The following is a 26,925-nucleotide window of genomic DNA, read 5'->3' on the forward strand; positions in this document are numbered from 1 at the left end:
CCCTTTGCAGAGGGCTTGGCTTTTTAATGATAATGCTTTCTGTGATGCTAATAAGAAGTGTCCCCAGTTGGATGCTTTTCAGTAGGGGTCATGTGTATCAAGAGATATGACCCCTAAAAGAGGAATGTAAGCTTCTGGTATTCACTTTGTGTGCAAAATGTTTCTGCTATAGACAAACTTTTCTGTATTTAAAGGAATATATATGTACAGTAAACAGCTGGATCCCCTGAACTTTCAGTTGCCTGAGAAGGCAGATGGTCATCTTATTCTTTCGCTTGCCACTATCATTTGGTCTTCTAACCCATGAGATGAAAATAATAGATTTCATCTACTAAAGGGCTGAACCAATAAACATGGCAGTAAGATAGCAATTAATGTTTAGGAGCGGCACTGAAATTTGTGAAACCCTGAGCAATTGGACATGTATCTAATAATAATTTTGAGTTTGATCCTGTTTATTCTGTAGCCCCCTAGAGAAAAGGACTGTCTGTTCAAGTGGGTTTGTGTACAGTCAAGTCAAAGTCATGACATGGACGTCAATGGAGACTCATGTCCCAGAGTTACCTTGGATTAACCTCTCTTTGTGCTGAGTGTAGGCTCAGTGTCTCAGCTTTTACTTGAAAAGTATGCTGTTGAGGTGGCCTTGTGCCTCACCTCAGTCCTTTGGAGTAAGCCTGTCTTCATTGTTGGATTTGTTGGGTTCAGAGAACATGGTGGTGAATTGTGAAAATTGAATCTGTGCATTCTCTCTGGCCATGTGTATATCACTGGGATCTCCAAGGGCACCTGTCTGCAGCAGCTCATCATGTGGCTGCCAGCTCAGCCTCTCTATGTCTTGTTGGGTTTCTCTTTCATAAGCAAAAATTCACCTGGAAGATTTTGCTTGGCCCTCAGGCTCGTTCAGAGTTCTGAGAGGCAGCTGAAAGGCAGCAAGTGCCTCAGTGGTGGAGCAAAGCTTGCTGGATTGCTCAGCAGACTCAAGCCTCCCCCCAGCAAGCCTGGCTGCACACACCTATCCTTTTGTGGCAGATTGGCACAGTAGTTGTGGTGGGCTAAGGACACCGTTGGGTAAAAGACCACATTGCTACTGCCCTGAGGTGCATTCTTGGAGGTTGGAGTCACATGCAGTATAAATATATCCTCTTACTCTTTCATCTGGAGTCAGATGATGCCAGGCTACTATATTAAATGCTGTGTTGCAGTGTGTAGTCTATGGATGACTTTGTGAATGATACCTTTTTCCACAATAAATTAGGTGGAAATCCCCTAGCTCTAGACCAGGGTGTTAATACCAGCCGTTGCCCTTGCTTCCTTTCCATTAAGCTTTATTGAGTTAGCTCTGGTTGCTACTCGCTGATTTCCCTCTGTGAGAAATCTACTGGCTGTCTTTCCTGGAAGTGCCCAATGGATGATTTTAACTACAGAGGTTATTGAGACGTGCCAAGACCAAGATGTCAAGGTTGGCCTTCAGCATTTGTCTCCATACTACTGGAAAATTTATTACTTAAGTAAAATGATTGCCAAAAACCCATTAGATAACTTGATGTCCTCTGCTCCTGGTTATTTCCAAAGTCTGCTACAGGGCTCTGATCCCAAAACACACTTTTAATAAACTTGCAATTGCTTTGTTTGTTTTAATTTAAGGTACCATTTCTGCAAACACATAGTTGTACCGCTTTCTCTTTGCCCTTGATGTCGAGTTGGCTGTGCATATTAATTAAGGGCCATTAGCAGAGCAAGTGCAGAGTGGTGCAAAATGTGACTGAGCACATGTGCTATGCTGCAGTCTGCAGTGTTCTGTGTCTCACCACTTTTTGATGGGATTTGAAAAATTACAGGTGAAAACATACTCTTCCTTTATTAGCCACTATTATTAGAACCATATGGCTTGAACTGAGGAGTAAAGTGTGCCTGGCATGTATCAACCTAGCATGTCTCTGCAGATGAATATAATTTTTGAAATGTAGATTAAAGGGGAAATGAAGGTGGGCTTGTGTTGTTCATACAATTGCTGTAGGAGGTTCTGGCATTATTTCTCATTTTTAAGGTCATGCCACAGGGTCATCGGAGGAGGATGACGCAGTGGTGCAGGGCGAGTGTTCTGTAGGAATGCTGATGTACCATCATACACTTGCATTCAACTTTTTGTTTTCCCTCATAAAATGAGAATCATCCTTGTTTGTGTAGAGGTTAACGAATGATACATAACACGAATCTGTGGAGGGTATTTGCATATTGTTGTGCGGCTGCTGTGCTGCTGAGCGAAGTTCAAGATGAGACCTTGACCATCCTTGCCTGGCCTGTCATGAGATAAGAAAGCATGCTGTCACGCTGCATAAGAGTCCCTGGTTTTGAGGAGAAACATAAATCCTCCTGTCTCAAAGCAGTCTAATTACAAATTACCTGGAGTCAAAGAGGAATTAGTCTTTTGATGTACTATTTAGTATTTTATTGGTGTAGGCTTCTTGGTTTTTTTTACCACTTCATCATCAGGTGATGGTCCTTCTTGAAGACAGGACCCTGCCGTGGGTAGAAACCACAGATCTGGTCTGCCCTGGGAATTACATGAGTTTCCCCTTGTCTAGAGGGTGTTGTGAATACAAGCACTGTGACACCCAAGATTTGTGCTGTGCTATTACTAAGAAAATGAAATTATGCTTCCTTGGTCTCCAGAATTAACGTGTCTAATAGGTCCTCAAACACATTATTTTCCTCCTTCTAGGTATAAGGAGGCTTATTAAGCACTCTCTCAAAATCACTTCCAAATCCATTCTCTTTGTTATTTCCTTGAGTTCTACAGACTTGTTAGGCATCTCATCTCTGCCACTTTTAGAGTTTAATTAGGTTCCTGTTGGTGCTGAACCACTTTGACCAGGTCCGCAGCCTCGGTGTGTGAGTAGAGATCTGGGGAACCAGCCCCTGCTCTGCTCTCACGCTGTCTCCTCGTGCACCAGGGGCTCCAGCAATAGGCAGCATCCCGGGACAAACAACGTCCCACTTCTGATTGCCATCTCTTGCCCAGCTGCCATCACAGGAGAGCCTCATCGATCAGACAGCAGGCACCACCAGCCTTGCATCAAATAGTAGATCAATTAATATTGGAAAGTCTTTTTTTTTCCACCTTGGTCACTAGTCTATCCTTACCCCAGCTCTTTCTTGAGTAGGCAGAAGTTTCCTTTTCCTTCCCTCCCAGTTCTCCAGCAGCCCTTCCCTTGCTTGTGTGCCCTTTCTCATGAGCCCTGCTGTCCACTGGAGTGGTGGGAGCACTGTGCAGTGCCCAGCCATGTTTGCAGACCTGTGCTGGCCTCCCAAAGAGTGGCACGTTAGGGCAAGAGGGGGGGTCCAGAGGGCACAGCATGGCATTCAGTGCACCATGTCTTGCCAGCTGCGAGCCAGCACGGAACCCACAAAGTCAATCTGTGGAGTTGCACCACCTGGGCTTGCCACCCACCCTTAATCGTAGCACAGGTTGAATGAAATAACACACAGACGTGGAGAAAATGGCAAGAGTGGGTTTTTGTTTTTTTTTTTCCCCAACCCATCAGCTGGCTGCCTTTGAAAATCAAAGGCTAGAGAGATTTCTTTCCTCGGGAACACATGCCAAGCAATCGTGCTCCATTGTTGCCGGCAGATTTGTTTTTGCACACTTGAGACAGGAAGAACGGCGCTCTCGGGGCGAAGAAGCTGGCACAGCGTGAGCGAGGTGGGAAGAAGGGGAAGAGCCAGCGAGTGGCAGCGAAATCTGCGGCGGCTTCGCCATGTTCCCTAGCAACCCGCGCCCCGGAGAGCCGCTTCCAATGTCTCCTCTTTATCGGCGCAGCTGCATGTGATGTACTAGCCTCGCCATGGTCTGGCCGGCGCTATTTTGGGTTTAAAAACCGAAGCGTGTGATTGCAGTGCTGTCATGGGCATAAGGACTTTGGATTGCTCTCTTGCACAGATGGGAGCAATTCACAAGGAGCGTTGGGAAAGTGACTTTTCTGTTCTTGCTTGAATGTTGTCTGGTACCAGTTAGTAAATACCATCTTGCGGCTCAAAGACTTTGTGATGAGTAGGTTAGATAGCTCTCCTACCATTTGTTTACCCCGTAAGGTGGTACTGCAGGGAGGGCTTGCATAGATGTTTCTGGAGTAACTTCTTTCTTTCCGTCCACTGTAGACACACGTGGGTCTTCACACAACAGACACGTGGAGTATTTTGCTGTTTGGGGCACCTATGCTGACTTTCTGAATGCTTCCTTGCCTGCCATTTCCCTGCTTCTGGCCAGACTTGCTGCATCCTGTCTTGCTTCTGGGAGGTTTTAATGGGAGTGCCGAGTGCCAGATGGGCATTCCTGTGGACCAGGACAAAGGAAGCCCTCTATTTGTCTAGCACAAATATTTACAGCCCATACAGTGGGTGCTCTGAATGTGAGCTGCCTCATGCACCTGAAGTCTAAACTTAAAGGTACAGCATCTTGGAGATGGTAAAAGAAGGGCAGTCATTATGCCTGTTTAGGACCTGGCTGCTTTGTCATACCATTTCTGAACAAAGTTTCTTTGATTTAGGGTCTGGAACAAAACCATAAAGTAACTTAATACAGCACATGAGCTTCCTTTCCTGTAAGCAGCTTCAGCCCTGAAGATGATCCATAGGGCCTTCAGCTGGCTTTGCTCAACTTTGTTGCAGAATATGTCACAGCTGCTATCGCAGTCACAGAAGCATAAACAATAAGGCTGGAACAGACTTGAAGATCTGTCTGCTGCTCAGAGACAGGATCAACTCTGCCTAAGCCATTTTTCACAAATATTTGTTTGTTCCTACTCTGAAAAGCCTCAGTGATGGAAATCACAGACTCTCCCCAGGCAATCTCTTCCAGCACGTTGCTGGCCTTGCTTTTTCCATGTTGCAAATGCTTTAAAGTGTGCGAATTCTTTTCAGATATGTCTCCTACACAGGGCCTGAAACCCCTATTTAATAGTGTAAAACTAGTGCAGAGGGGCAGGAAGGGTGCATGGAGAGCAGAATACATAGTTTTGATGGGAAGAAGAGGACGGAGTCTGCAAAATGATGTTCACAACTTTTTTCTAGGTATGCTTTTGATATTGACTTGGCTCTTGGGAACAAGGGTAGGTGAGAAAGGAGGTAGAAGAGGCATGGTTGCTCCGAGGTCCTCTCCAAGAGGGAGCTGGTTCCTCAAGAGGAGAGAGGAGGCCCTGAAAAACAGGTTAGTCTGAGCTGAGAGGTGGTCCGTGAAAGGAGTCCGTGAAAGGCAGACTGAGAGGGGCACCATAGTTGGGGACAGGGGCTTTAACTAAGTCAGTCCTAGAGTGTCACCTGCAAGGAAGCAGGTTTCAATCACCCATATCCCCAGAGAGTGGGGTCTTTGTCTGCAGTCAGTGTGTTTGCTCTTTATCTGCAGTCTGGGAGCCAGTTTTCTCCCTGTGTCATATGTTCCTGTGAAAGACAAACGCAGCTGAGGGCTCAGGGGGCTGCAGTTAGTCTGGCCCAGGCTTGGACAGCCTTGTTGAGTCAAATAGTGCCTCTCAGCCAGCCGATGTACACCTGAGTACATTGCTCACTTTGGCACGCTGAGCTAGATCCTTCACTGCTGCGTAAATCAGCGAGTTCCCTGGAGCGGCTCTGATTTGCACCATCTGAATGTCTAGCCCATCCTTTTCAAGTAAATTCTGCAAGCAGAATTATATATATATATATCTTTGTTTTTCCCCTTCAGCCTTTGCTCAGTCAACCTGCGAGCTGCTTAATCATTAAAAGAGAGAAGGGGGCTGATGCTGTTGTTGTGGTTGGACAGGACACGAAAACGTTTCACGGACAAAGTGATCTTCTTAATACATCAAAGTGGTCCAGGCGCAGTGTTGTCTCCTGCCGCAGCCCTCGGCCTCCTCTGCTCTAATTGCACATGCCGCTGCCTCTTTTGGTTCATTCTATTCTCCAAGAAGTACTGCTTGACCAATTAGTGAGATAAGTTCGTCTCTAGCCCAGGAGGTATGTGGACAGCCTTCTTAGCTGCATCTCTGTACATGGAGGAATGTTTTGACAGCTAAACATGGGTCTTGTTGAGCTGTCAGTTCTGCTAACTCTCCCAAGTGTCTCTTATTTATTGAGCCATCAGGCTTTTCCTGACCTCCTCAAAGTCAGTCCCAGCCTCACACGAAGACGGCACAGAAATACAGCTTGAGCGTGGCCTTCTGAGCAAGGCAAGTTCCTTCAAGCATTTGATGCTTTGAACAGTGCAGATCATTAGGTCTGTGTGTCAGTGCAGCGTCTGCGCCCTTAGGCTGGCAGCAGCCTTAGAGGCTGCAGCTGGGGAAATTCAGCTTCCCTTCCTTAGTGCACAGCCTGGTTTGGCTGCCAAGGTCTTGGGGCTTTTTAAGAGGCTGATGGCAAGGCAGAGGATGAGGGAAAGCAGTAGAATGGCTCTGAATCCAGGGAGACCCATATCTGGGCTCCAGCACCAAGCAGGGAATTTATTCTCCTTCCTCTTTTTTCCTAACCTGATTTGGCTTGGAGACCATAGGTACTTCTACAGTACACAGGACAATCTCCATAGCACAAGCACCTATGCACTTACCATCTGGAGCATCATGACCACAAAGTAGTTTTCCATTTGCCTGGAAAGCGTGCCTGTGACAAACATGGGATCACACACTAGATGCAGCAGGGGAAGTGGAGGTGGGGAGCATGTGGCATTTGAACCCCGTGTAACCCTTCCTTGTGGGAATCAAGTGGGACTGAGGGTGCAGTGCTGTGCTCTGGGTGCCCACCCTCCCTGATGCCCCAGCAAAAACACATGCATGTGTGTCTGGAAGCATCAGACCGATCCCATAGTCTGAAACTGGTGGGTTTTGGGTAGCATTGGATGGTTCTTGTACAGGGGAGCTGATTCAGTAAAATGAGCTGGTGCTGATACCTCGCATTTGCACTTGCTTTCCTGCTTGCTCCCTGCTGTGAGGATGCTGTTATTCCATCCTTCCATTTCATGCAGTGGGTGCACACAGCTCTCTCTCCATGGGCTCTTGCCAGCTCTGGAAGCTCCCCCCAGGTTGCACTTTTCTTCTTCCTCTCTGCCTGATCCCATCCTCTCCTCTGATGCTGGGGTCTGTCTCAAATTCCCTGCTGCACACTGCCTTCTCACTGGTCTTCCCCTCTTCTTCATCCTACCAGCACTTCTCTCTTGTCTGTGTAGTTCTGCCTTTTTCAGTTGTTCTATTTGTGTTGGAAAAGGCTAATTTGCTCTTTCCCCATGTTGCAAGAGCCCCCATTCCAGCTCTGACCTTGACCTCTCTGCTCCTGTGGCTCTTCTCCAGGGGCCATCTCCTGCCCTCTCCACGAGCAGGATGAGTAGCATCCACAACAGCCATGGGTAGCATAGCCGGCTCAGATCTTCACTCCCCTTCCAGCAGGTTGCAAGGTGAAAGTTGAGATCCTTTGAATATTGAATAGCCATGGTGAAACTTCCTGCAGCATTTTTTGATAGCCCCTAGCCCCTGCTGCTTTGTCTCCCTGCCATGATTTGGCCACCAGGTGGAACATGCTGGATCCTCAGCCTGTGTTTCTCTCTGAGGAAAAATCATTCCTCATCTCTTGCTGACCTTTTCTCAGCTCCCACCTCCCTTTCACTGTGGGAGATTTGTGAGCAGGGACAATGTTTCAAGGGAGACTTAGAGCTTTTATCTGAGTAATACTTAACTGCCCTGGACTGTATTACAGGAGAATTATGACTTTGTTGAAAAATTTCTACTGCTGTGAGCCAAATGAGAGATCATTTTCATAAGTACATTGGGTGAAATAAATGATAATCTAGATGACAGGCATTTGCTCTGGCTTTTTTTCCCAAGTGCAGTATAGAATTTGGCACTGCTTTCTTCTGAAAATATTATTTCTGATTATTCTGGGGTAATTGATAGTGAAACATGTACAAGTCTCTTCTAGAGCAACAGTGCCTAAGCTATTGAGATGACGTTCACTGGGGGCTGCAGCCTTTCATTCTCTCCTCTTTTTTTTGTGTATTGCTCCCTCTGCTCCTGATGGCACTGTTTAATTTCACCACCTTTCTCCTTACTGCCAGTGTGTCATATCTTCTGCCTGACAGGACTCAGCATCACCATAGCACCTGCAAGTAGAGCTAATGGCCTCCTGGATACAGGATGCATCTCGAACTTGCTGTCGGATCCTTTCCCAGACTCTGATGCGGGCAAGTAGCATTAGGTTTGCAAGCAAACTGCCCACTTTTAGTGGACACCTCCATTTCACAAAACATGGGAGAGAACTTTAAGTTTTTAATCACCAGTCATTATGATCAACTCCAGTCTGGTAATTTTGTGAAGAGGCTTTTCTCCTAGCTTGGGCTGGAGGTAGCAGAGAGGCCAGGGCTCTGGTAGAAGTGGTGCGTGTGAGCTGTTGGGAGCCTTCACACTGACGGTCCAGGCGATTGCTCCTCATGAATTAAATAACACATCTTTGCAAATGGTACTTGACATGATGTTAGATGGCTGAGTTGGGATTCAGGCGACCTAGAGATACCTGCAGAGGGCTCTTCATGAGAAGAATTAATTGTTTTAAATGCAGTAAAGTTTCAGCCTCTTAAAGGTGTACAAACCAATTCAGCAACAAAAGTATCCACATAGATTTTATAAAATAAAGAGATGCTCTAACAGGCAGAAATTAGAGGATGAATTCAGATCTTTACTGCTTTCATTCTGTCTTGTGCTGTGTCAGTACCCTTTTAATACTCTACTTGTGTCTTTCACCACAAGTCCTTGAGGAGCAAGCAAATTAGTTCTCCCTCTGACTTTGAAGAATAGCAATCTTCTCATTATTATTTGCAAATTCTCTTTTCTCTTGCATCATTGGAAGAGGTGTCATTTTGAATATTTTTTTGTCATCCTTGAAGCACGCCGCAGCTGAGGGGCAAACAGTCGATGGCCTGAGCAGAATCCAGATGTCTGAGTTCTCTGTTAAGTTTCTGCCTATTTTTCCCTGACTCAGTCACCTGAAAGACTAAAAGTCAAATGCAGGGTCGTACTCAGCACTTAACACTCTCTGACGTGTTTGGAGCTGCCCATCCACTGTCCAAAGGAGCTTGTACTCATTTTGTTAAAAGGGGTTGGAACCCTCCAGTAAGCACTTCAAGAAACGTGGCCTGTGCAAAGTTAAAAGAAAAACAGCAATGCTCTTAGAGCCAAAGCAGCTGTTGTTTTCACTAGTATTATTCTTACCACTTTTATTTATACAACAGTACCTCTGAGGGGCAAGTTAGGAGACCAGTGTTTGTTTTGAAGATGTAATACTCTTAAAAGACAAAATGTAGGCACATGTGAGTGGAAGGAGGCACAACTTTGGCTCCCAAAGATAAATAATAATAGTCATAATTTGCACTCATTCAGCATCTTTCATTCATGGATCTCAAAGCATTTTGTAATCAAGAGTTCATTGAGAGTCTCAATGTCTCTAGAGACAGCCAAGCATTATGAACACCATTTATAACAGCAGGGTGCAGGATCAGACTGGTTAAGAATATTGCTGAGGATAAAACTCAGGAGGAATCCTGCCTTCCAATGCTATGGATGCTGAACCAAGCACCCACTCCAGTCTGAGAAGCTATTTTTACTGTAATTTATATATATAATCTTTTAATGTTAAGCAAAATATGTAGTCTTCATTTAAGTCACTGGTGTCCTGGGAAGTGTAATGGCCCATGTCACAGTTGACTAAAAGCGAGACTACAGATAGTGGGTTAAACACATTTGGTTAACCATTTGTTTGCTGTTATAGTTTTCACATGAAAAAAGCTTAGATTGAAACCTGTCTTGGTGATGGAAAGTGATGTGATTTTAAGTTTCTTTGTGTATTAAAACAGAAACCCAATTTGCATATTTGAAGTATCTTTTCTAGCATATTCAGGCATCTGGCAAGAAAGCTATATTTAAACTGTTAATACAGTATGAATGCAAGTTTCACATGCAAAATTAGTACCATTAAAATGGTGAGATTTATTTTTCTTTTGAAACAAGTGATGCCCCGGCACTTCTGTTTTTGTTACCTGAATAAGGCACTGCAGCTGGGACGGCCAATTTTTTTTCGACAGGCGACGAACCTGAACCGCAGGGCAGGTGGTGCTGGTTGCACAGACACCCCGTCCTGCCCCCAGCGCCGCCTGGTGAATGGCGGTGAGCTCCCTCCTCACTGCGGTCCCCCGGGGCAGGCAGTGCAGCAGGGGTGTGCGTAAACCCATTGTGCACTGTCGTTTTTTGTCTGTGAAAATGGTTGAGTGCTGCCTTTGTCAAATGTTTTGCAAAAAGAAAACTTAGAAGGAACAAAGCTCAGGTATTCCTTGTGGTTCAGGGCTGGTTTTGGAAGGAGAGTATGATTTTTTGATGGTTTTATTGTGGCGATTAATTGCCAAGGCTAGTGGTGTACTGTGTGATCAAACACATCTCTTTTAATCAGTGTGAATTTTGCAGCATTGCCATTTTAGGCGTGCTCCTGCGCTTGTCCTGCAAGATGAGGCAGCTGCTTGGTTGGTGGGGAGACCGTGAGCACCGCTTTGGAGTGCCTTTCATTGTCACCAGAGTCTCCCACAGCTTTATGTCTTTCAGCTACCTTGGATTTACACAAGGGAGCTCTGTACAGGTCTTGAGGCTCATTGTCTCCCTAGACAAGAAGCCCTAGATGGCACTATGTACCCCAAGATGTGTAGCCAAGGTGATGACAAGCAAATTCAAACCCACCTACAGCACTTCACTGTGCAGCCCAGGACTATGGCTTGGAGCCTATCATCTCCTATGGATGCTTATGGCTCCTACTCTGAAATGCAGATTTTGACCTGCTGATAGCAGTAAATATAATACTTAATTAATTAATGCTTTGAAGGCAGCCCTGGAAGCCTGAAGTATTATGACATAAAGGGGAAAGGAGTTGATAAGCGACCTATTGGGTCTTTACTGCTGGTGATGATGCATGGAAGTGAGAGAGTGCTTGACTCTGAGCCCAGAGAGATGTGGAAAGGAAAGCAGCTTAGAGCAGAATAAAGCCTTCAATCTTGAAACAAATAGACAAGTAAGCGTAGGACCTCCTGATGTAATTCTGTGAAGCAGACTAAGCTTTTCCAGCCAAAAGCATCGGGCTAAAATGATGCAATCTTTTTATCCATATATTGGTATAATGGTGATGCCTCATTCTCCCTCTCAGTAGTACCATCCAGTGTGTGCCTTGACTTCCTGTCTTTTGTAAAAAGTGCCTTAAAACTGTTCCCAAAGTAAGTGGGGCTAATAGGAAAACAGAGAACAAAACAGCCCGCTCCCTTTTTCATGTGAGATAAGCCTTGACAAGTAAAGCGTATTTGTGTAATGATAGGGCCAAGAGGCCCCAGGCAAGATCAGGCACTGCTGCACTTGTTTCTGTATGTGCATTTAAGCAGCAATGGGACATGAAAATGTAGTATTTTATAGGTGCTCTTGTTTGAAATATAGTTTAAATTTACTGTTTCCTGAGATAACATGTCAAATATTTATTACTTGGAGATCTGTTTGGTTTGCTTTTTCTAATGAGAAATGGCCAATGTTGCTCCATAAAAATCTAGCTCATCTCCTGTTAACCCTGAATATATAAACAAACTACAATGTCTGGCAGAAACAATGACTCCCCATAATAGAAGTGGAAGTTGTCATTTAACAGAGTCATGCTCAGTGCAGAAGCAAGCAGCAGATAGTGGTGTTTACAAATTATCCAACTTTTGTAACACCTAGCAAAAATAACCAGCCCTTCCAGATTCAAAACATTAGTGGAAACACGAAGAATAGCAAGAAAAGTTACTTAAGTGTCTGTTTGTATGTAACAGAATACAAACAATCCAAGGACAAATCAGTCATGCTTATTTATTACGATGCTTGATGATTAATAAAACACTCTGTGTAGTGACTTACATTACAGAAGCTTTGAGAACTTTGCAGGCACTGATTAATTAAGAGAGAAATATTGTTAAACCCATTTTACAGAGTAATTAGGGTGCATGTATAGTGATCCCATTGAATTCAGTATCAATACACAGAGACCAAGATTTTGTTTTCCTGACTTCAAGCAAAAACCTGGGCTCCAGAGAGTCAAAACAGGCTTCTGTATGAGCAGCTTCATTTTCAGAAGTCCTGGGAGCTTCTCAGCTATCTAATGATTTTGCATTCTGGCTCTATTGTCCTCTTTTTAAAACTATCAGACAAGATACCTCCTCTTCTACCTGTCTGCATCCACAGTGTAAGAGAAAGAGATACTTGGCCAAAATTGCAGGCTGTGAAGTTAAAACAGAGAAAAATATTTTTTTTATTATTATTATTATTGCTCAAATTCTGTGTAACTTACTGTCACAAGAGATTGTTGAAACTAAGAGTTTAGCAGGATTAGAGTAGAACTGGGAATGTGCATGGATAGCTAAGTGGGGATACAGTTACAATAATGAAGTTTAAAAATAAAGAAAAATATCCTCTAGAGCTTTGAAGTAGTTACAAAACTGTCCTAATTCAAAGCAAGCCAGTGTTTAACAAATGAGGGCTCTGCTGCCAGAGCTGCCCGTTCTGCGTTGTTGGTTTGCTGTGGGAAGCAGTGGCAGGACAGGTAGGCAGGCGAGGGAACTGGTGGCTTGTCCTCTTCTGGCATATCCCATAGGAGACCTTGCTCCTGCCTGCCCAAAGACTGTGATTTGGGGCTGCTGGTGTGGGCAGGAGGTCACTGGCTGTCAGTGGGTACCTTCTCGTGCAGGGCAGCTTCTTCAAAGGATCTCCATGAATTTTTCTCCAAGCAGGAGTAGACATGGGAACGTGCGTGTTGGAGGGAATCCAGGCAGAATCGTCTTTTCAGGAATCTGTATGTACTCTGGCAGCTGTAACTTTTCACTGGGAAAATAAATCAAGAATTAAAATATTTTTTCCCAGTGCATCTCCTCTGTAAGAGAGATCAGTTGGCCTTAATTATAAACTGAATTACAGCTGCAGGCAATCTTGATATTTCTTTGGGAGTACGACTCATGAGAGATGTGGCACCATGCTGGATTTTTTGGTCTGAAAGTTTGCGATTGTTTTGGACAGTCAATAACTTAAATGAAAAAGCATGGTCTTTGTCAGGCCATTGAGTAAAAAAATGTGCTGTGCTGCTATTTAACTGTTTATTTAACTGATGATCAGTTCTGGTGAGTGAACTGAAAGGAAAGTGCTAACTTTATGCAGATGAACAAGAAGAAAAAAATGAAAGGGAAAGTAAGTATCAGTGAAAGATGTTTCTGGCTGCCTTTCAATTCCAAATTGGGCTAATTCTACCTTCTGAAAAGAAGATAATTTCCACGTTTCTGTAATTGGGAACACATAATTGAAGTTATTTTCTCTCAGAGAAGAAGCTTCTTCTACAACATTTGCAAATGGACAAGAAAAATGACCACATACAGTGCACTCTGAATGATGGCACATTCATCACAGCATCATCTTCAGATGTCTTTGCAGATTTTGAGCTATGTTTTTTACCCAGTTGAGTAAAAATTTGTGTGTGGATGGGGAAGGTTCATGTTGGCGAATGCACTTCACTAACTGCAGAGCTCCCTTTCCCGGGCAGCCATTACATCAGAGACAGCTGATAACCAGTGAGGTCTGGACTGGGAAACATGCACCAGAGAAGCACTGAAACAAGTACCAAATTTGTGTACCAAAATAATTATGTAGTGATTCCACGCGACTGCTTCTTTTGACCTGGCTTTTTAGGAACTGAACTTTAATGAGGAAGATGAGCCAGATGTTGTTGCAGCGCTTTGATAGTGGCACAAGCGATTAACTCACTTCCTTTCGTTTGTAGCGTGAAGATATTTTCTGCCACAGGGTTTAACCCTGGGAATGCTGGTATTTTCCTAAACATCCCATTAGCTAAGCATACAGGACAGTGTTTATTCATGGATGCATTTGCATCTGCACGTGCAACTGAAATTGTTCTGCTCTTCCCTGAGGTTGCTTGGTATTTGATGGCAGTAGCAAAGGTTGGACTCAGGTGCTCCTGCTCCCAAAACATGGTCCCTCCTGCTGGCTTTTTGTGGATTAAGGTGCTGTCCCATTTTCATAGGTCAGTTTGTCATCCCTGGCGTTGCTGTGGTTTGCTGGACAGAGTGGTGCTCAGGGAATTTGGGAGGCCATGTCGCAATTCATTACAGACCCCAGCTTTGAGCTGTGTATATACCTCCTAGCTAAGGAGCTATATATTTTTGTGCATCAAGGTATCATGGAGAAAAGAGAATGTGTGAAGATAACTGTGGTAGATTAGATAGCAAATTGGATTTCTAGACAGCCTTGATGATTGTACAGATCAGGAGAAAATAGAGGAAGTTTAATAAACAACAACAAAACAACTCTGTTTTGTAAGGAAAGCCAAAGTTATATTTTTACCCTGACCTAACAAAGGAGGAGGAAGGAAACTGTTTTGCTGAAACAAGCATTTTAGATTGGACTGAGGATACACTTTTCTGTCTATGTTTGTGTGCGTGCATGTCCCAGCAAACTCAACAGCATGTTCATATGCATGAAATGCATTTTCCTGGAGGCACACAGTCAGCATGTGCCGTGCGAGGAGGAAAAAGATGTGCCTAGCACTGCTTAAATGTTGGTCAAAAAGGCATAGCATTTTAGTCAAAATAAGTTAAGGCATCTCATAACATTGTGGTTGGTATTTGTTATTTTTGCTGACATTGGGTGCTGGATAAGAAATCTGCCTGATTTGGAAAAGTGCAATGTAGCTAAAATACAAGAGCAGCCTATTTATTCTGTGTGCATGGCCTCCAAAACCAGAGAAAGTCAAACAGAACTGAAAATCTGCAGATTTTGGTCTTTCATGCTAAATGGCACAGCTCAAGCCCTTACTGCAGGGGGCACAAGTGGGCCCCCCGCCATGGGGGGTGTGGGAAGCTGATGTGGAAGACAGGGAGAGGCTTCACATGCCACCGGCCCAGTGTCTCCTGCGAAGGCTGCAGATACGGTGGCCTTGGGTCAGAGGGTGGCCAGTGCAGGTCTGACACATTGAGTCCAGCCCCAGCGGGATGTGTGTGAGGGTGGACCCATGGGGCTTCAGCTCCATGCATCTTGCTTCCCTTTGCTGTGAACAGGCAGCAGCTCATGCCTTCTGTTTTGGTCCATTTATCATAAAAGAAGCAAGGGTAAAAGCAGTGTTTTGGGTTATGTGTGGACAGAGCCCAGCAGAAGAGGCTGGAGCGTGGTACTCCCACACGTTCATGCCGCACTGGTGATTGCTTACAGAGAAAATACAGGGATGGAGGCCATCACCAGCTTCATGCTGTTCTGTCTTCTCTATGCAAAGTGTAGGGAAGAGGACTCAGTTGACGGGGTGGCAATGGTCATTCCTTTCTGCATGGAAACTGAAATAGGCACAAGAGATGGAATAATACTTTAAGAGGTTCAGTTGCCAGATTGATTTCCCAAGCTAATAAATCCTTGGCTGCACTTGCTGTGTTAAAATATATGTTCAGGCAAGAATCATGATCAGCTCTTAGGAACAAGAGAGCAAAGGAAAAAAATAGGCTGTTCCAAGATTAAATGCTTTACATTTGGCACCTTTAATTGGCTTATTAATAAACTTTTTTTTTTAGGGTTATGCTATTTATTATTTCTAATGAAATAGTTGTCAACTAGCCTTCTAAAAACAGCCACAAAGCATTGGCCAAGGGCGTCTGGGTGTGCTGGGTCAAGTACCTGGCTCTGAAACTCCTAGTCATATGAGTGGCCTTATCCTCACCAAAATGATATATCCCACAGAGATGGCACTTACGTGACTTAGAAAGCGAATGCAAGTCCTATGCACCATGCAGGACTGTCTCCCCATATGAAAAAATAAATCGTGGTAACCCAAGCACATCAGTGTGGTTGCATTTATACAATAGAGTTTACTGAACTGTGTGTGGACATTCAAGATTTCCAGATGTTCAACAGCTTCCTCAGAACAACTGCTAGGCATTTAGGAATCCTGGACAAATGCACAAAATCCTTGAATAGTGCTCAGAAAAAAAATCCCTGAGTAGAAAAAGAAAACATCTCTGGGAAAACCTGAATGTATGGTAGATCCAACCTATATTCTCTGCCAGGGAGGCTGAACGTACTGCAGATAGACCTTGCATAGCCCTCCAGGGAAATTAATCCAGCCTGAGGGTCCTTCCAGGTGCCCTTCTTCCAGGGGATGTGCCACCCACCTCCCTTGTGTGCTGCTGCTGCTCTGTTAGAGGGTGGTTTGGCGGGGAGCAGGGGGTGCAGCTGCCGTACGGTGTGTACGCAGGAAACCCAGCACTTCCAGGAGGTGCCATCATCATCTGCACTCATGGATGCAGCGCCTGTGAGATAGGTCAGGTCAACAACCAAGGGAGGTGATGGTGCACGGCTCAGCATGGGCCCTAGAAAAAAAAAAATATGACAAGGTCAGGAACATGCAAGTGTTTGGTTTCTGGGAGTGGATGATTGAAGTATTATTGCTAAGCACCATTCTGAGACTTTCTCTGCATTGATTGATGTCTCATTTGAAAGCTTCTTCCTGCCTGAAAGAAAAAAAGCGTGAAAGCATTAAGTTAATTCTCTTGCAGTGCTTTAAAGCTGCTGTTCTCTGTTGAACATGACTGGCTCAATAAAGATTCATCATGTCAGATGTAGTCTCTCTAAGCCAGACAGAGGTGGCCAGTGTATTGGTTCTCCAGTGATTTTACATTTTCTTCTCATTTAAATAGGTGTGGAGCATGGGAAAATGCTTCCTTATAGACTAAGGCTCATAAGCTTCATATCTAAGGTCAGATCCTTGAAAAAGGCAGCAATTAATCAATGAAATCACTTCACTTGCTTTACTGAAATGCTGCATTTCATAAATAAGTTAGTTTTCGCATGCAAGTCTTTCAAGAAAGCAGTGCACGCAAGGGAAGCTGGTGTCAGCATTTTTTAATCCTGAAATGACCGAGTTTCTCATTATGGACACCAAACTTAGCTTCTAAGAAACTTCTAGGCATGAGACTATTTCTGTGCTTCTCAAAATATACATGTGCTTCTGCTGTTTTCCAGGGAGAAGACTCACTGAGACAGACTGCAAATACTCAATGCCAGCTGTTAGCAAATGGAGGCCAAGAGGTCTCAGTTTCTAAGCACATATTAAAACCTTTGTATCCCTACTACTAAAGATCTGTGGACCAGCTCCTGCTCTCCCTAATGTTAACAGCAGGATTTGTGTCAAAACAAACAAGAAGAGAACATAACTAGCAGCTCGGGATTATCTGTCTTTGTCCATATACTCCACCAGTGTAGGAACGATTGTTCTAGCATTTTTTATATTGTGTTGTTAAGTGATGAAAGCTGTTGCCAAATCCAAACTGAAATGCTTCCAAAGCCTTTTTCAGTGTAGGAAAATGTTTGTATCAAGTTATCCTTGGAATAATTTTCTCCTTTATTTATTATTATGTTCTACCCAGTACACACCTAATTATGAGGCATAAAATACTTCTCATTCTAGGAGGATATATAGCACTTCACTGGATGTTTTTAGGAGTCCATTTTCATTACATTAAATGAGATGTTTACTTGAGTGAATCCCTTGGGTTTTAAAAAAAGCAAAAGTAAGACAAAGAATGAAGTTCAAGACTGAGCAGCCAATAGGCCCTCTTACTGTGGGTGAATGGTTTTTACCACATCACAGACTGTTTGTCCTTTTTTTACAGAGTGGGTATCCAAGCTCTGGACCCGCGTCAAGCACTCCTGCCTTCAGGCCTGAGGATGAGCTGGAGCATCTGACCAAGAAAATGCTGTATGACATGGAGAATCCTCCTTCCGATGACTACTTTGGTGAGCAGTGCTACGTCATGAGTGCCCGTAGCCCCTTTCTGTATTTACCAGCTTCATTAACGGGGAGGCCTGGCAGCTGCGCTGTTAATAATGTAGTGATATTCGTATTGATGGATTTGCTTTATATGCTTGGGCTGGAAATGTAATCATCCATAGGAATTCCTCTATAATTTCAGCATAAATCTCATGCTCACTTGTTGTATGTTTATAGTGTTTCTGGTTGTCAGTTAGATTTTCAGTGTCTGGTTCATTTTTGCACTATCCGTCCCTAACTTCCAGGCTATCAGGCTGAATTTAGGTGCAGTGCACTGTCCTGTCCACCTGTCCTATCCCTTCTCATTGCAGCTGCAAAAGACCCGGCAGTGTAAATGTGTTCTGCTCCTAAGGCATGGATTTTCATTTTCTGTGTGCTGGCATAGATTAAAAGGAAATCCATTTCGAGTCAATCAGGTTGGTTTTACATGGAGAACCGTTAGCCCAGAACTGGGTTCAACACGTACAAGGAAGACAAATCTGAACTGATTGGCTTATAACCATGTCATCTTCCTTGCCTGGAAAAAGATAAGCAACTAATTTCCTTTTTAAGTGGTATAGCATGCAATTATCTCGGGCATCTATAAATGTAGAATACATATCTTGACTGTGTAGAACAGGCGATATGGCCTCTGAACTCTGCATTAAAGTCAAGAGCCTTGGGCACATTTGATGCATCTTGGCTGAATGCTTAGTTTCTTACTGGCTTGGTTTATAGTTTTGTTAGGAAATAAAATGCTGTAGTTTGTAGAGTTAAAGACTGGAGTAGGCCATTCATTTTGTGCTCTTTATCTTCCTTTATTTCTTATTTTTTTAAAAACTTAATTTAAATAGCCCCCCAGGGTCTATTTGCTGTGGATTTTGGTTGGACCAAAATATTTCTGGCTTAAAGAAACGTTTGTGGTTTGGTTTAATCAGAAAGCAGGTGGGACCAAGGTTTCACTAATAAACAACTATCCTGCAGTGACAAGGATCTGATTACATGAGAAGGTCAAGATGTTCTCATTAAACAAATATTGCCCTTGTAGATGGGGTTGATATCAGTCCCCATTCTCCATCAGTACCTTCTACCTTCTATGGTCTCCACACTCACAGCCGAAACATCTTCTGTATAAACATTGATAGTCATCAGAAGTGATGACTAGCACAGATCTGAGGTGTGAGCAAGAATGACTAACTGAAGAAAGGATATCTGTGCTGCTGCATTTGACTTCATCTCTGCCCTTATCCATTTATGTTCACTCTGATGTTTTAAGAGAAAAGCAACAACCAAACAAACGTAACATGTATTTAGCCATTAGCGTGGGCGGGCAGGAGGGAGAAACCTTTTTCCCCGCTCCCTTCAGGCAAATGGCTGAAGCCCTGAAGCGTGAGATTTGATTACAGTCATTTTCTTAATGCAGATCTGTGAATGGCAGGAGCTGGTTCATGGACCAAAGCCCATCCAGTTCTCCTCATAGCCCAAGAAAGTAGGCAGGTGAATGAAGAACTTGGAGACTCACAGGATCCAAGGTCAGAAAGGACCTTGCCATTATACTGCCTAATGTCCTACTTGCAGTTTCTCTCAGAAACATGATTGAATCATGACTTTAAAAAAAAAAAATCTAATCTTATCTTAAAGACTTCAAGCAATGGTGAGTCAACCACCTACCCTGATAAGCTGTTCTAGTGATTAATTTTCCTCACAGCTTAGAAATTGCTTCCTGAAGTGGAGGTTTAGTTTTGTTTAGCACTTGTATTTATGAAGCTGAAATACTTGGGTTTCGCAGAGTAATACTGTATCTCTAAGATGGCTCAGCTCTGTTTGAGAGTGTGGTATACATCAAAGTTTTTTCATCCAAAAGAGTTGGAGCATAAGTCTCAACTTTATGTCATCAATTTGGCTCTCAGATGGAAGGTCAGACCAATGCCATGCCAATAGCTCTTAATTCAGCAGGAGACAAGAAAATGGAAAGGAGGCTCCAAGAGTATTCAGAAATTTTGCCAGCGTTGTTTATATAAGCAGTAGCCTGATCAAAGATGGAATAATCATGCATGATGCAAGCTGGAAGATGAAAACCAAACACCAACACTAGTCCTACCTCAGGCAGGTGGTGTTTAATTAAAAGCTGCACCTGACTGATCGTCTAATTGCACTGAGTCTATGCCACTGAAGGTCATCATTCTTGATGTGCAGAAGAACCGTGTCTTGGGCTGAAATCCTTCTCAGCTCTCTAAGCATGGTGTGCCCCATGCAGCCATTTGGGAGACACGGCCATAACTAATTATATACCTACCACGAAAAACATAAAACCAGAAGTTCTGGAGCACAACTACTTTTTATGATTGGATAGTATCAAAGATGTGGGCTGCCCACATCCTCCTAGGTTTGTTCCAGCCCAAGCTACTCCCAGAGGAATGTGGTCTCTAGTGTCACAGTGGATGAGGCTTTTTGATGCAGCAGTGCGGGCCAGGAGTTACATACTAATTCAGGCTATGTCAAAGCTAAATACCCATCTACTAGAGTTGTCAGCCAGTGCCTTTCAGGAACTTCATGGTCATGTGGAAAGAACAAATTAAGTGTAGGAGGAAAAAAAAGAGTCTTTCAACTTTGGTTAACTGTCTCAACCAATATCTTTATTCTTTGTTCTTTATTTGTTTAGCATGGAAGCATGGGTTGTACAAGATTCATATGGCACATTGATCAAATAATCAGAAAAAGGACAAATGGGCAGAGACATTGACTCTGATTTGCATTAAATATCTTCTGCCTGAGGTCTAAATGCCATGGTAATTGTAGCATACCAGATAGCTGTCAGCTAATCACTTTTATTAGTTTGAATTTAGAAAACTGGATTTCAGCGTATTAAAAGTTGGTTAAGAGCAGATAGATTTTGAATTGAGGAATCTAATTAACCTTGCTAGAAAGCTGCAAGGCGTTATATTAAGTCATGAAAATAATTTGTTGGAATAATTACATTTGAACTGTCAGGCTGGAGAAAGGTCATTTTACTTGGCCCGTCAGCACTCTGGGATCTTTTCTGTAACCATCTTCCTTCTGCAATTTCACTTGCTGTATCTCTGGTTTCCAATCAAGCCATCTTGATTCTGGAGTCAGCATGGGCAGAGTGGGGGTTCCTTGAGGGGGAAGGGAAGCCACTAAAGTTGCCTCTATGCCCTGGAAATGCTGGCTGGTACCGCTGGCAGAGTAGGTGAGTGGAGTTCAGGAGCAGGACAGCCAGCACTTCCATCAGGTCCATGCTCACTCACCTCTCCCCAGCTTCCCTGGGTGGAAATGACTGAAGGTGGTTTCAGAGTTGGGGGAACTCTTCCCACCAGTGATGGCTCATGCGAGGACACGCAGCCGGCAGCACGGCGGGGTTCACACTGCGTTCCTGGGGAGCCCAGGTGCGTGGTCAGTGCTGGAAGCAGCGGCTGGAGACACACTTTGGAGCAGCAAGATCACAGTTTGCTGCTGTTTGTTGCCTACAATTACCGCAGCAGCATGGTCCAGTCACCGGGAAATCCTCTAACTGCCATTGGCAAGGCAGTGCTTAAACATGGAAATATCATCATTGAGCATAATAATTAAAAAAACACTCTAATGTTTTAGGTGTTAAACATGCATGCTGGGTATTCTGCCTAACTTAATTTTGTTGAAAGGCCACACTACCATACTAAATCTAAGCATCCCAGTCTTTGGTGTATACCCCCTCCTGTAAGTTATGGAATGGCTTTATGGAGTGACTTCTCCTGGGAAGTCCTTGGCAGATCAGCAAATTGAAGTCTCTTAAGTCTAAGCTACTCTTCCCTCTTTACTGCTGATTCAGTTGCTGATCTGTGGTAGTCGGCTGTCTTTAATCAAATCCCTTTTTATTAGAAAGGATTCCCAAATGTGTTAAGCACTGTGCAGTAGGGATAGTTTCTCTCTGTCACAGCCCTCCCCGTTGATAAATGTGCTATTGTCGATAGGCATGTCTGAGTTGTTGGTGAAAAAAAAGAGTACTTTGTGGAGTAGAAATAGGGTAAGATTGGGGGAGGAGAAATGGATATTTACAGGAGATTAGGATGAAACTATGAAAATTGTTTGTTGGCCACCATGGGAAATTAATGCCCTTGATTCTGCATTTAAAAAAAACAAAACCAATCCAAAATACGCACACACAAAGATCACAACTGTTCTGGACCACTGTTTCAAGTCTTACAGAAAGAAATTACTTCTGGCAGCTTATCAGTCTCTATCACCATGCAGACAGTGCTGATTAAGACTGGAAAAGCGCCACTGGGGTCCCTCATCTCCTGTTGCCTTCTGGACTATGTCCCAGCTGAGTCACTCTCCAGAGCAGAGGAGTTTCCCTGTCTGGTGGGAAGAAACTTTTGCTGATATTTTACTGTAAGCGCTCAGAGCTACCAAAGGAACCACCAGTTTTATTTATTTTGGTAAGGTGGCAATTTCCTGTTGTAGTTCCAGTGTGCTATAGGGATGCACATGGAGAGAAGAGAGGTACTAAGATGTTCCTGTTGAAAATAGTCAGTTTGTGCAACAAAGGGACCTTGATTTGAATCAGAGGTGATAATTCACGATATGTAGTTTTCTTATGTGTATTTGGTGTATGCCCTGACTTTAACACGTGGTGCAAAGTTAGGCTAATGAGTAAGGCCAATAAGCAGGATGCTTAACAACTTCTTCTTCTCATCCTGGCCTCTTGTGAGATCTGTGGCAGATCATTTTACCTTTCTAATTTCCCTTTTCCCCCCTTTTCACCGTGTTTGCAGGGCACTTCATATGCATAGTCCTTCAGACAGGAGGTGATTAATAGCAGCAGTTGTATGAGTGCACCCCACAGAGAAGCCTTCATCTCCAATGGTTCTTTGAGATGCTGTGTCACAGTTAAGAAGAAAGAACGATAAGTGGCACTAGTATTGAATCTGTCAAGGCTCTGTCAACCTTTCTACTCACTGGCTTTGTGTCTCCATTAGGCTTCCATTCATAAGCTAAAAATTCTTCACTAGGTCCAGAGACCTGGTGTCCGAACAGTGTTAAAGGTGTTCCCTAATTCTACTTCTTGAGAGGCAGGACATGGGTTAGCAGGTAGCAGTCCAAGTAAGATATGGGAGAGACTGTGGTAGAGTCATAGAAGCTTCTGATGAGGAGGCTCACTAGGTTGTCCAGGTATGGCTTCCTTCAGTTCATGGTGTCTTTGTTTCCTTTAACATGGCTCTGGGGGCTGAACAGTTCTAGTTTCTCTAAATTGAGAGTGTTCTGCATCATATTTCAGTCTTTCAGGCATTTTCGAAGCCTCTAAGAGGCTCAGGTAGCCTCTTAGTTTCATCTGAATTATCACCAGAAAAAGAAAATGAAAGTTGTCATATCTTGCCTGTATTCCTAGGTCTCTTCTGAAAAGGTTAGCATTAAGTGATGCAGCTTAGTATTAAAAGAGCATAATTACATCGTAATTTTGCCATGTAATGTGATGTGTCATCATGCCTTTTGTTTAAAGGCAGTGTTTCTGCTGCAAGATCGCATACGTTCTCGTCTGAACAACATCTGGGTCAGAAAATAGTAGGTTAGATTTTCAGTGACTGATGAGCCGACAGTCATTTTCTGTTATGTAACCGCTCACAAAAGCAGGAAGAACAGACATATAATGGGGACCCTTTTCTCCATTGTAGCTCAAGTTATTATGTTTTATGTTCAAGCCATATTCCAGTATTTGCGCACAGCCTGAAAGGCGGGGAGCAGCCTGCGCTCAGGGAGGTCATGGTGCGGTACCATCAAAATCCAGCTGCCCTCTTGTGGCCTGCCGCAAGGGGAGTCACCCTCCCTCTGCTCCCCAGGGGCTTCAATTACCCTGGTAAATGGCTTTCAGAGCCTGTTTCTTCAGTCTCACTTCTGTCAATGCTTGCCACCCCCACCTGGCTTTCTTTCAGGGAGTTCTGTGACTGCCGGCATCCTTGTACAGCAAGCGCAGGTAGAGTTTGGAGAGCAAATTTGTAAGGATAGTCTCAGTACAATCTACAGGGTGAATTTTGGCCCACAGCTCCAAAGAGGGAAGAGAAAAAGAGGAGGCCAGTGAGGGGCTGGAGAGCAAAATATACCATGTCTACATGCATTTATCTCCAGCCGTTGCAAAGGCTAGAGAAAGGAGGGACAAAGAGGCTGTGAGCTGGTTTAAGTTGCTTTTCCGTAAATGGATGCAAGAGTTTGATTCTTCCTGCTCTTGATGTGATTCATCTTCTACTCTGCAGTAATTGTGGGAAAAATGTTTTGTGACATTAAGCACCTAGATCTTTTTATGCCAGGGATCTTAGTCTTACAAAGTCTTGAGTGCACATCTCTTAATGAAGATCAAGCAGATGTAGCAGTCTGGAATGAGGGAAGGTTGTGCTCCTGTAAGCCCCAAGCAGCTGGTACCCACATGTGCCAGGAGGCAGGAGACTCACATTCCCTTTTTCCTCTTCTTATCCACACAAAAGTGGATGAGACTTCGCTTCATGAGTGTTTCTGAAGCACAGTCTCTTTAGAGACCAGCACTGCTTCACAGATGTGATCGAAATGTTGCGTCAAAACCAAAATTAACCTTTGTTACCTTAAGAGATAAAATGTCAACTGGAACAGGTAGCAAGCAGCATGGCATCCTTGATGTTTTGAAGTCCCTGGTTTCACTTTAGTTGCTGGCAGTCAACCTGGACATATTTTTACCTTTAAACAGAACTGATTTGATGCAGAAGTCATTTAATGGAGAATAAGTGCAGAGTACCAAGCTAGCATTTGGGCAAAGGGGTTTCCACGATCACCTGTGTGCTATGAAAGAAAGGTGGGGTTTAGGCCGTGAGTGGAATTAGGTTTTTCCCAACAGTCAGTAAATGAAAGCTGACAGTTTCCTGCTGTCTTCTAGGAGGAGTGAAATGCGATAATGAATATCAGGGATGTGTCCTTCTAAAGTACAGGACTATTCTACATGATTCTTCAGCATGTTTAAAAATGAACATATCCATGGAAAATAATTAATCTCTGAGGGTGGTAGAGATTTCTTTTGTTGTGATAGGGCCCTTAGTGTGCAAGGAGATGTACAAATGGATAGCAAAGCTCAACCTCCTTCTGAAAAGACTTTGGGCCATGATGAGGCTACTAGCCAAGCCCCCCCAAAACTAATAGTCCTACATGAAAAACAAAGTAGATCTTTCTACCTTTATTTGAGAAGCAGTTCAAAGAGAATCCAGCCTGTTCATAATAAGCTTACATGCCCATAGTTAATTCTCTATAGCTGAAGAAATGATAATGAGACATCAAGTCTTTGGCTACAGGTCATTAGTCCGTAGCTAACTCAGGTCATTAAGAAGCGAAAGTGTGACCTACCTAATGGCTGTTTCCTGCCCCACATGAAATGAGTTGGCTGGTCTCAGGGGGGTTCTCTGTGGGTACGTCATCACCTCACTAAAAACCATAAATTGTGGCACCGGAGGACCCCTGGTTGGGAATCTCCTCGAGGAGGCCAGGAGCTGAAGGCAGACTGTTAGTCTAGGCGCATGTGGGATGGAGAAGGTTTGTTCTCCCTGTCCTCTTATTAGATCTGTTTTATGGAGATGAATGAAACCAGGAGTTTCCATCCAGGATTTCATAAGCACTAAATTGTCATGCACAGGTATTTTAAGAGGGGGTGTATGTATGTGTGTTTAAGAATGAGTGAGAATGTTTTTCTGGACTGTAGTTTTATAGAAATAATTTTCACTTCAGATAGAGCTTTGGAGTATTTTAAGCCTCAAGACATTCTTTTTTTGGTCATAACCTATGGCTAAGTTCTGGACAGAGAAACGGGCAGTCAGTTTTGGAGCTGGAGTTAGAAACCACACTTCCAGCTGTGCAGTCCTGGACAAATCTTTGTCCCAGTAACATGAAAACAGTTTAATTTATCTTTGTTTTGAGTTAGTTATGCACATGACCTGGCATAAATGAATGCTTTTTTTTGTTTTTTTTAAAACTGAAAACAGCTCACCTATTGTTTGAAGATGGTTGCACTAAATTTGCAGTTGATTCCATGTTATTTTATGGCTTATTTGTAGTGCAGTAACATCTAAGGCCTGCTAGCAATAGCAAGACTGTGGTCATGCTGCACTATGTGCAAATTAAACATGAAGTAGGCAAAGTATGCATCCCTCAGAGCTCCCAATCTGAAAATACAGCAAGGACCAGGAAATGATTATTGTCCTTAATTTACACACGAGGGGCTGACTGGCAGAGTTTAGATGACTCACCCAGAGTCATGCAGAGAACCAGTAGCAAAGTGGGAATTGAGCCTAGAATTTATTCAAGACCCGTGCCTTACCCACAGCCGTGGCCACACTCTTTATTTTATGTGAAAATCAACAAAATGGACTTGTGAGCCTTGTCTGATGAGAAATCACAACCGGTCTGAAGGCTCTTCTCAGCATTTAGATCACAAGCCTTATTTTCCAGGGCTAATAACGTGGCTGTGAAAATAAGAAAGGGGGAAAAAAGCGCTCCAGGATCACACTTGATAATTTTAACTGCTGTTAATATAATGTACTCACTAAAGCTATCACACTTCAGCATTTATGTAGTTGAAGGCTATTAGGAAAATTGATAATTCACCATAGTAATCTGTTACTTTCCAGTCTCGCAATCACCGTTCCACAAGGGTGCGAAGGGGGCACCGTGTGGCATTTGTTTTTTCTTCTTCTGGTGGCATTTGTTTCATGCTATCATTTTGATATGGTGGTTTGTCTCTTGCCAGTAACTTTTGGGGGTATTTTGAGTGTCATTTGAAGTTTAGTTGGGGGGAAAGGCCAGATTTTATCTGAGAGTGAAATGTGGTAAAAACAGAATTAAATGAGGCTGTCTCATTTGCTGAGTGTTCTCCTCCAGCCTGTCCTCTTCTGATAGAAACGCATCAAAACTGTTTGGTTTTTTCTTTTCTTTTCTTTCTTTTTTTTTTTTTTTTTACGGAATCGCTTTGACTCAGATGGTGTGAGATGAATCATAACCCACTTTCTCATCTGAGATGTGCAAAAAAAAAAAAAAAAATTCCACCTCGGCTGTCAG

General features: G+C 43.5%; 1 protein-coding gene across 2 annotated transcripts in view; it reads left to right on the plus strand.

The window, feature by feature from the left end:
- LPP (LIM domain containing preferred translocation partner in lipoma) overlaps positions 1 to 26,925 on the plus strand; it is a 316,293-nt gene that overhangs the window by 225,186 nt on the left and 64,182 nt on the right. For both annotated transcript variants that reach the window (XM_014945829.1, XM_014945828.1), the window contains one exon: positions 17,726 to 17,849. In XM_014945829.1, coding sequence (XP_014801315.1) covers positions 17,726 to 17,849 — 124 coding nt within the window. The remainder of the gene's footprint in view (positions 1 to 17,725; positions 17,850 to 26,925) is intronic.

This window comes from Calidris pugnax, unplaced genomic scaffold (genome assembly GCF_001431845.1).
Source record: "Calidris pugnax isolate Ruff unplaced genomic scaffold, ASM143184v1 scaffold111, whole genome shotgun sequence".
NCBI lineage: Eukaryota > Metazoa > Chordata > Aves > Charadriiformes > Scolopacidae > Calidris > Calidris pugnax.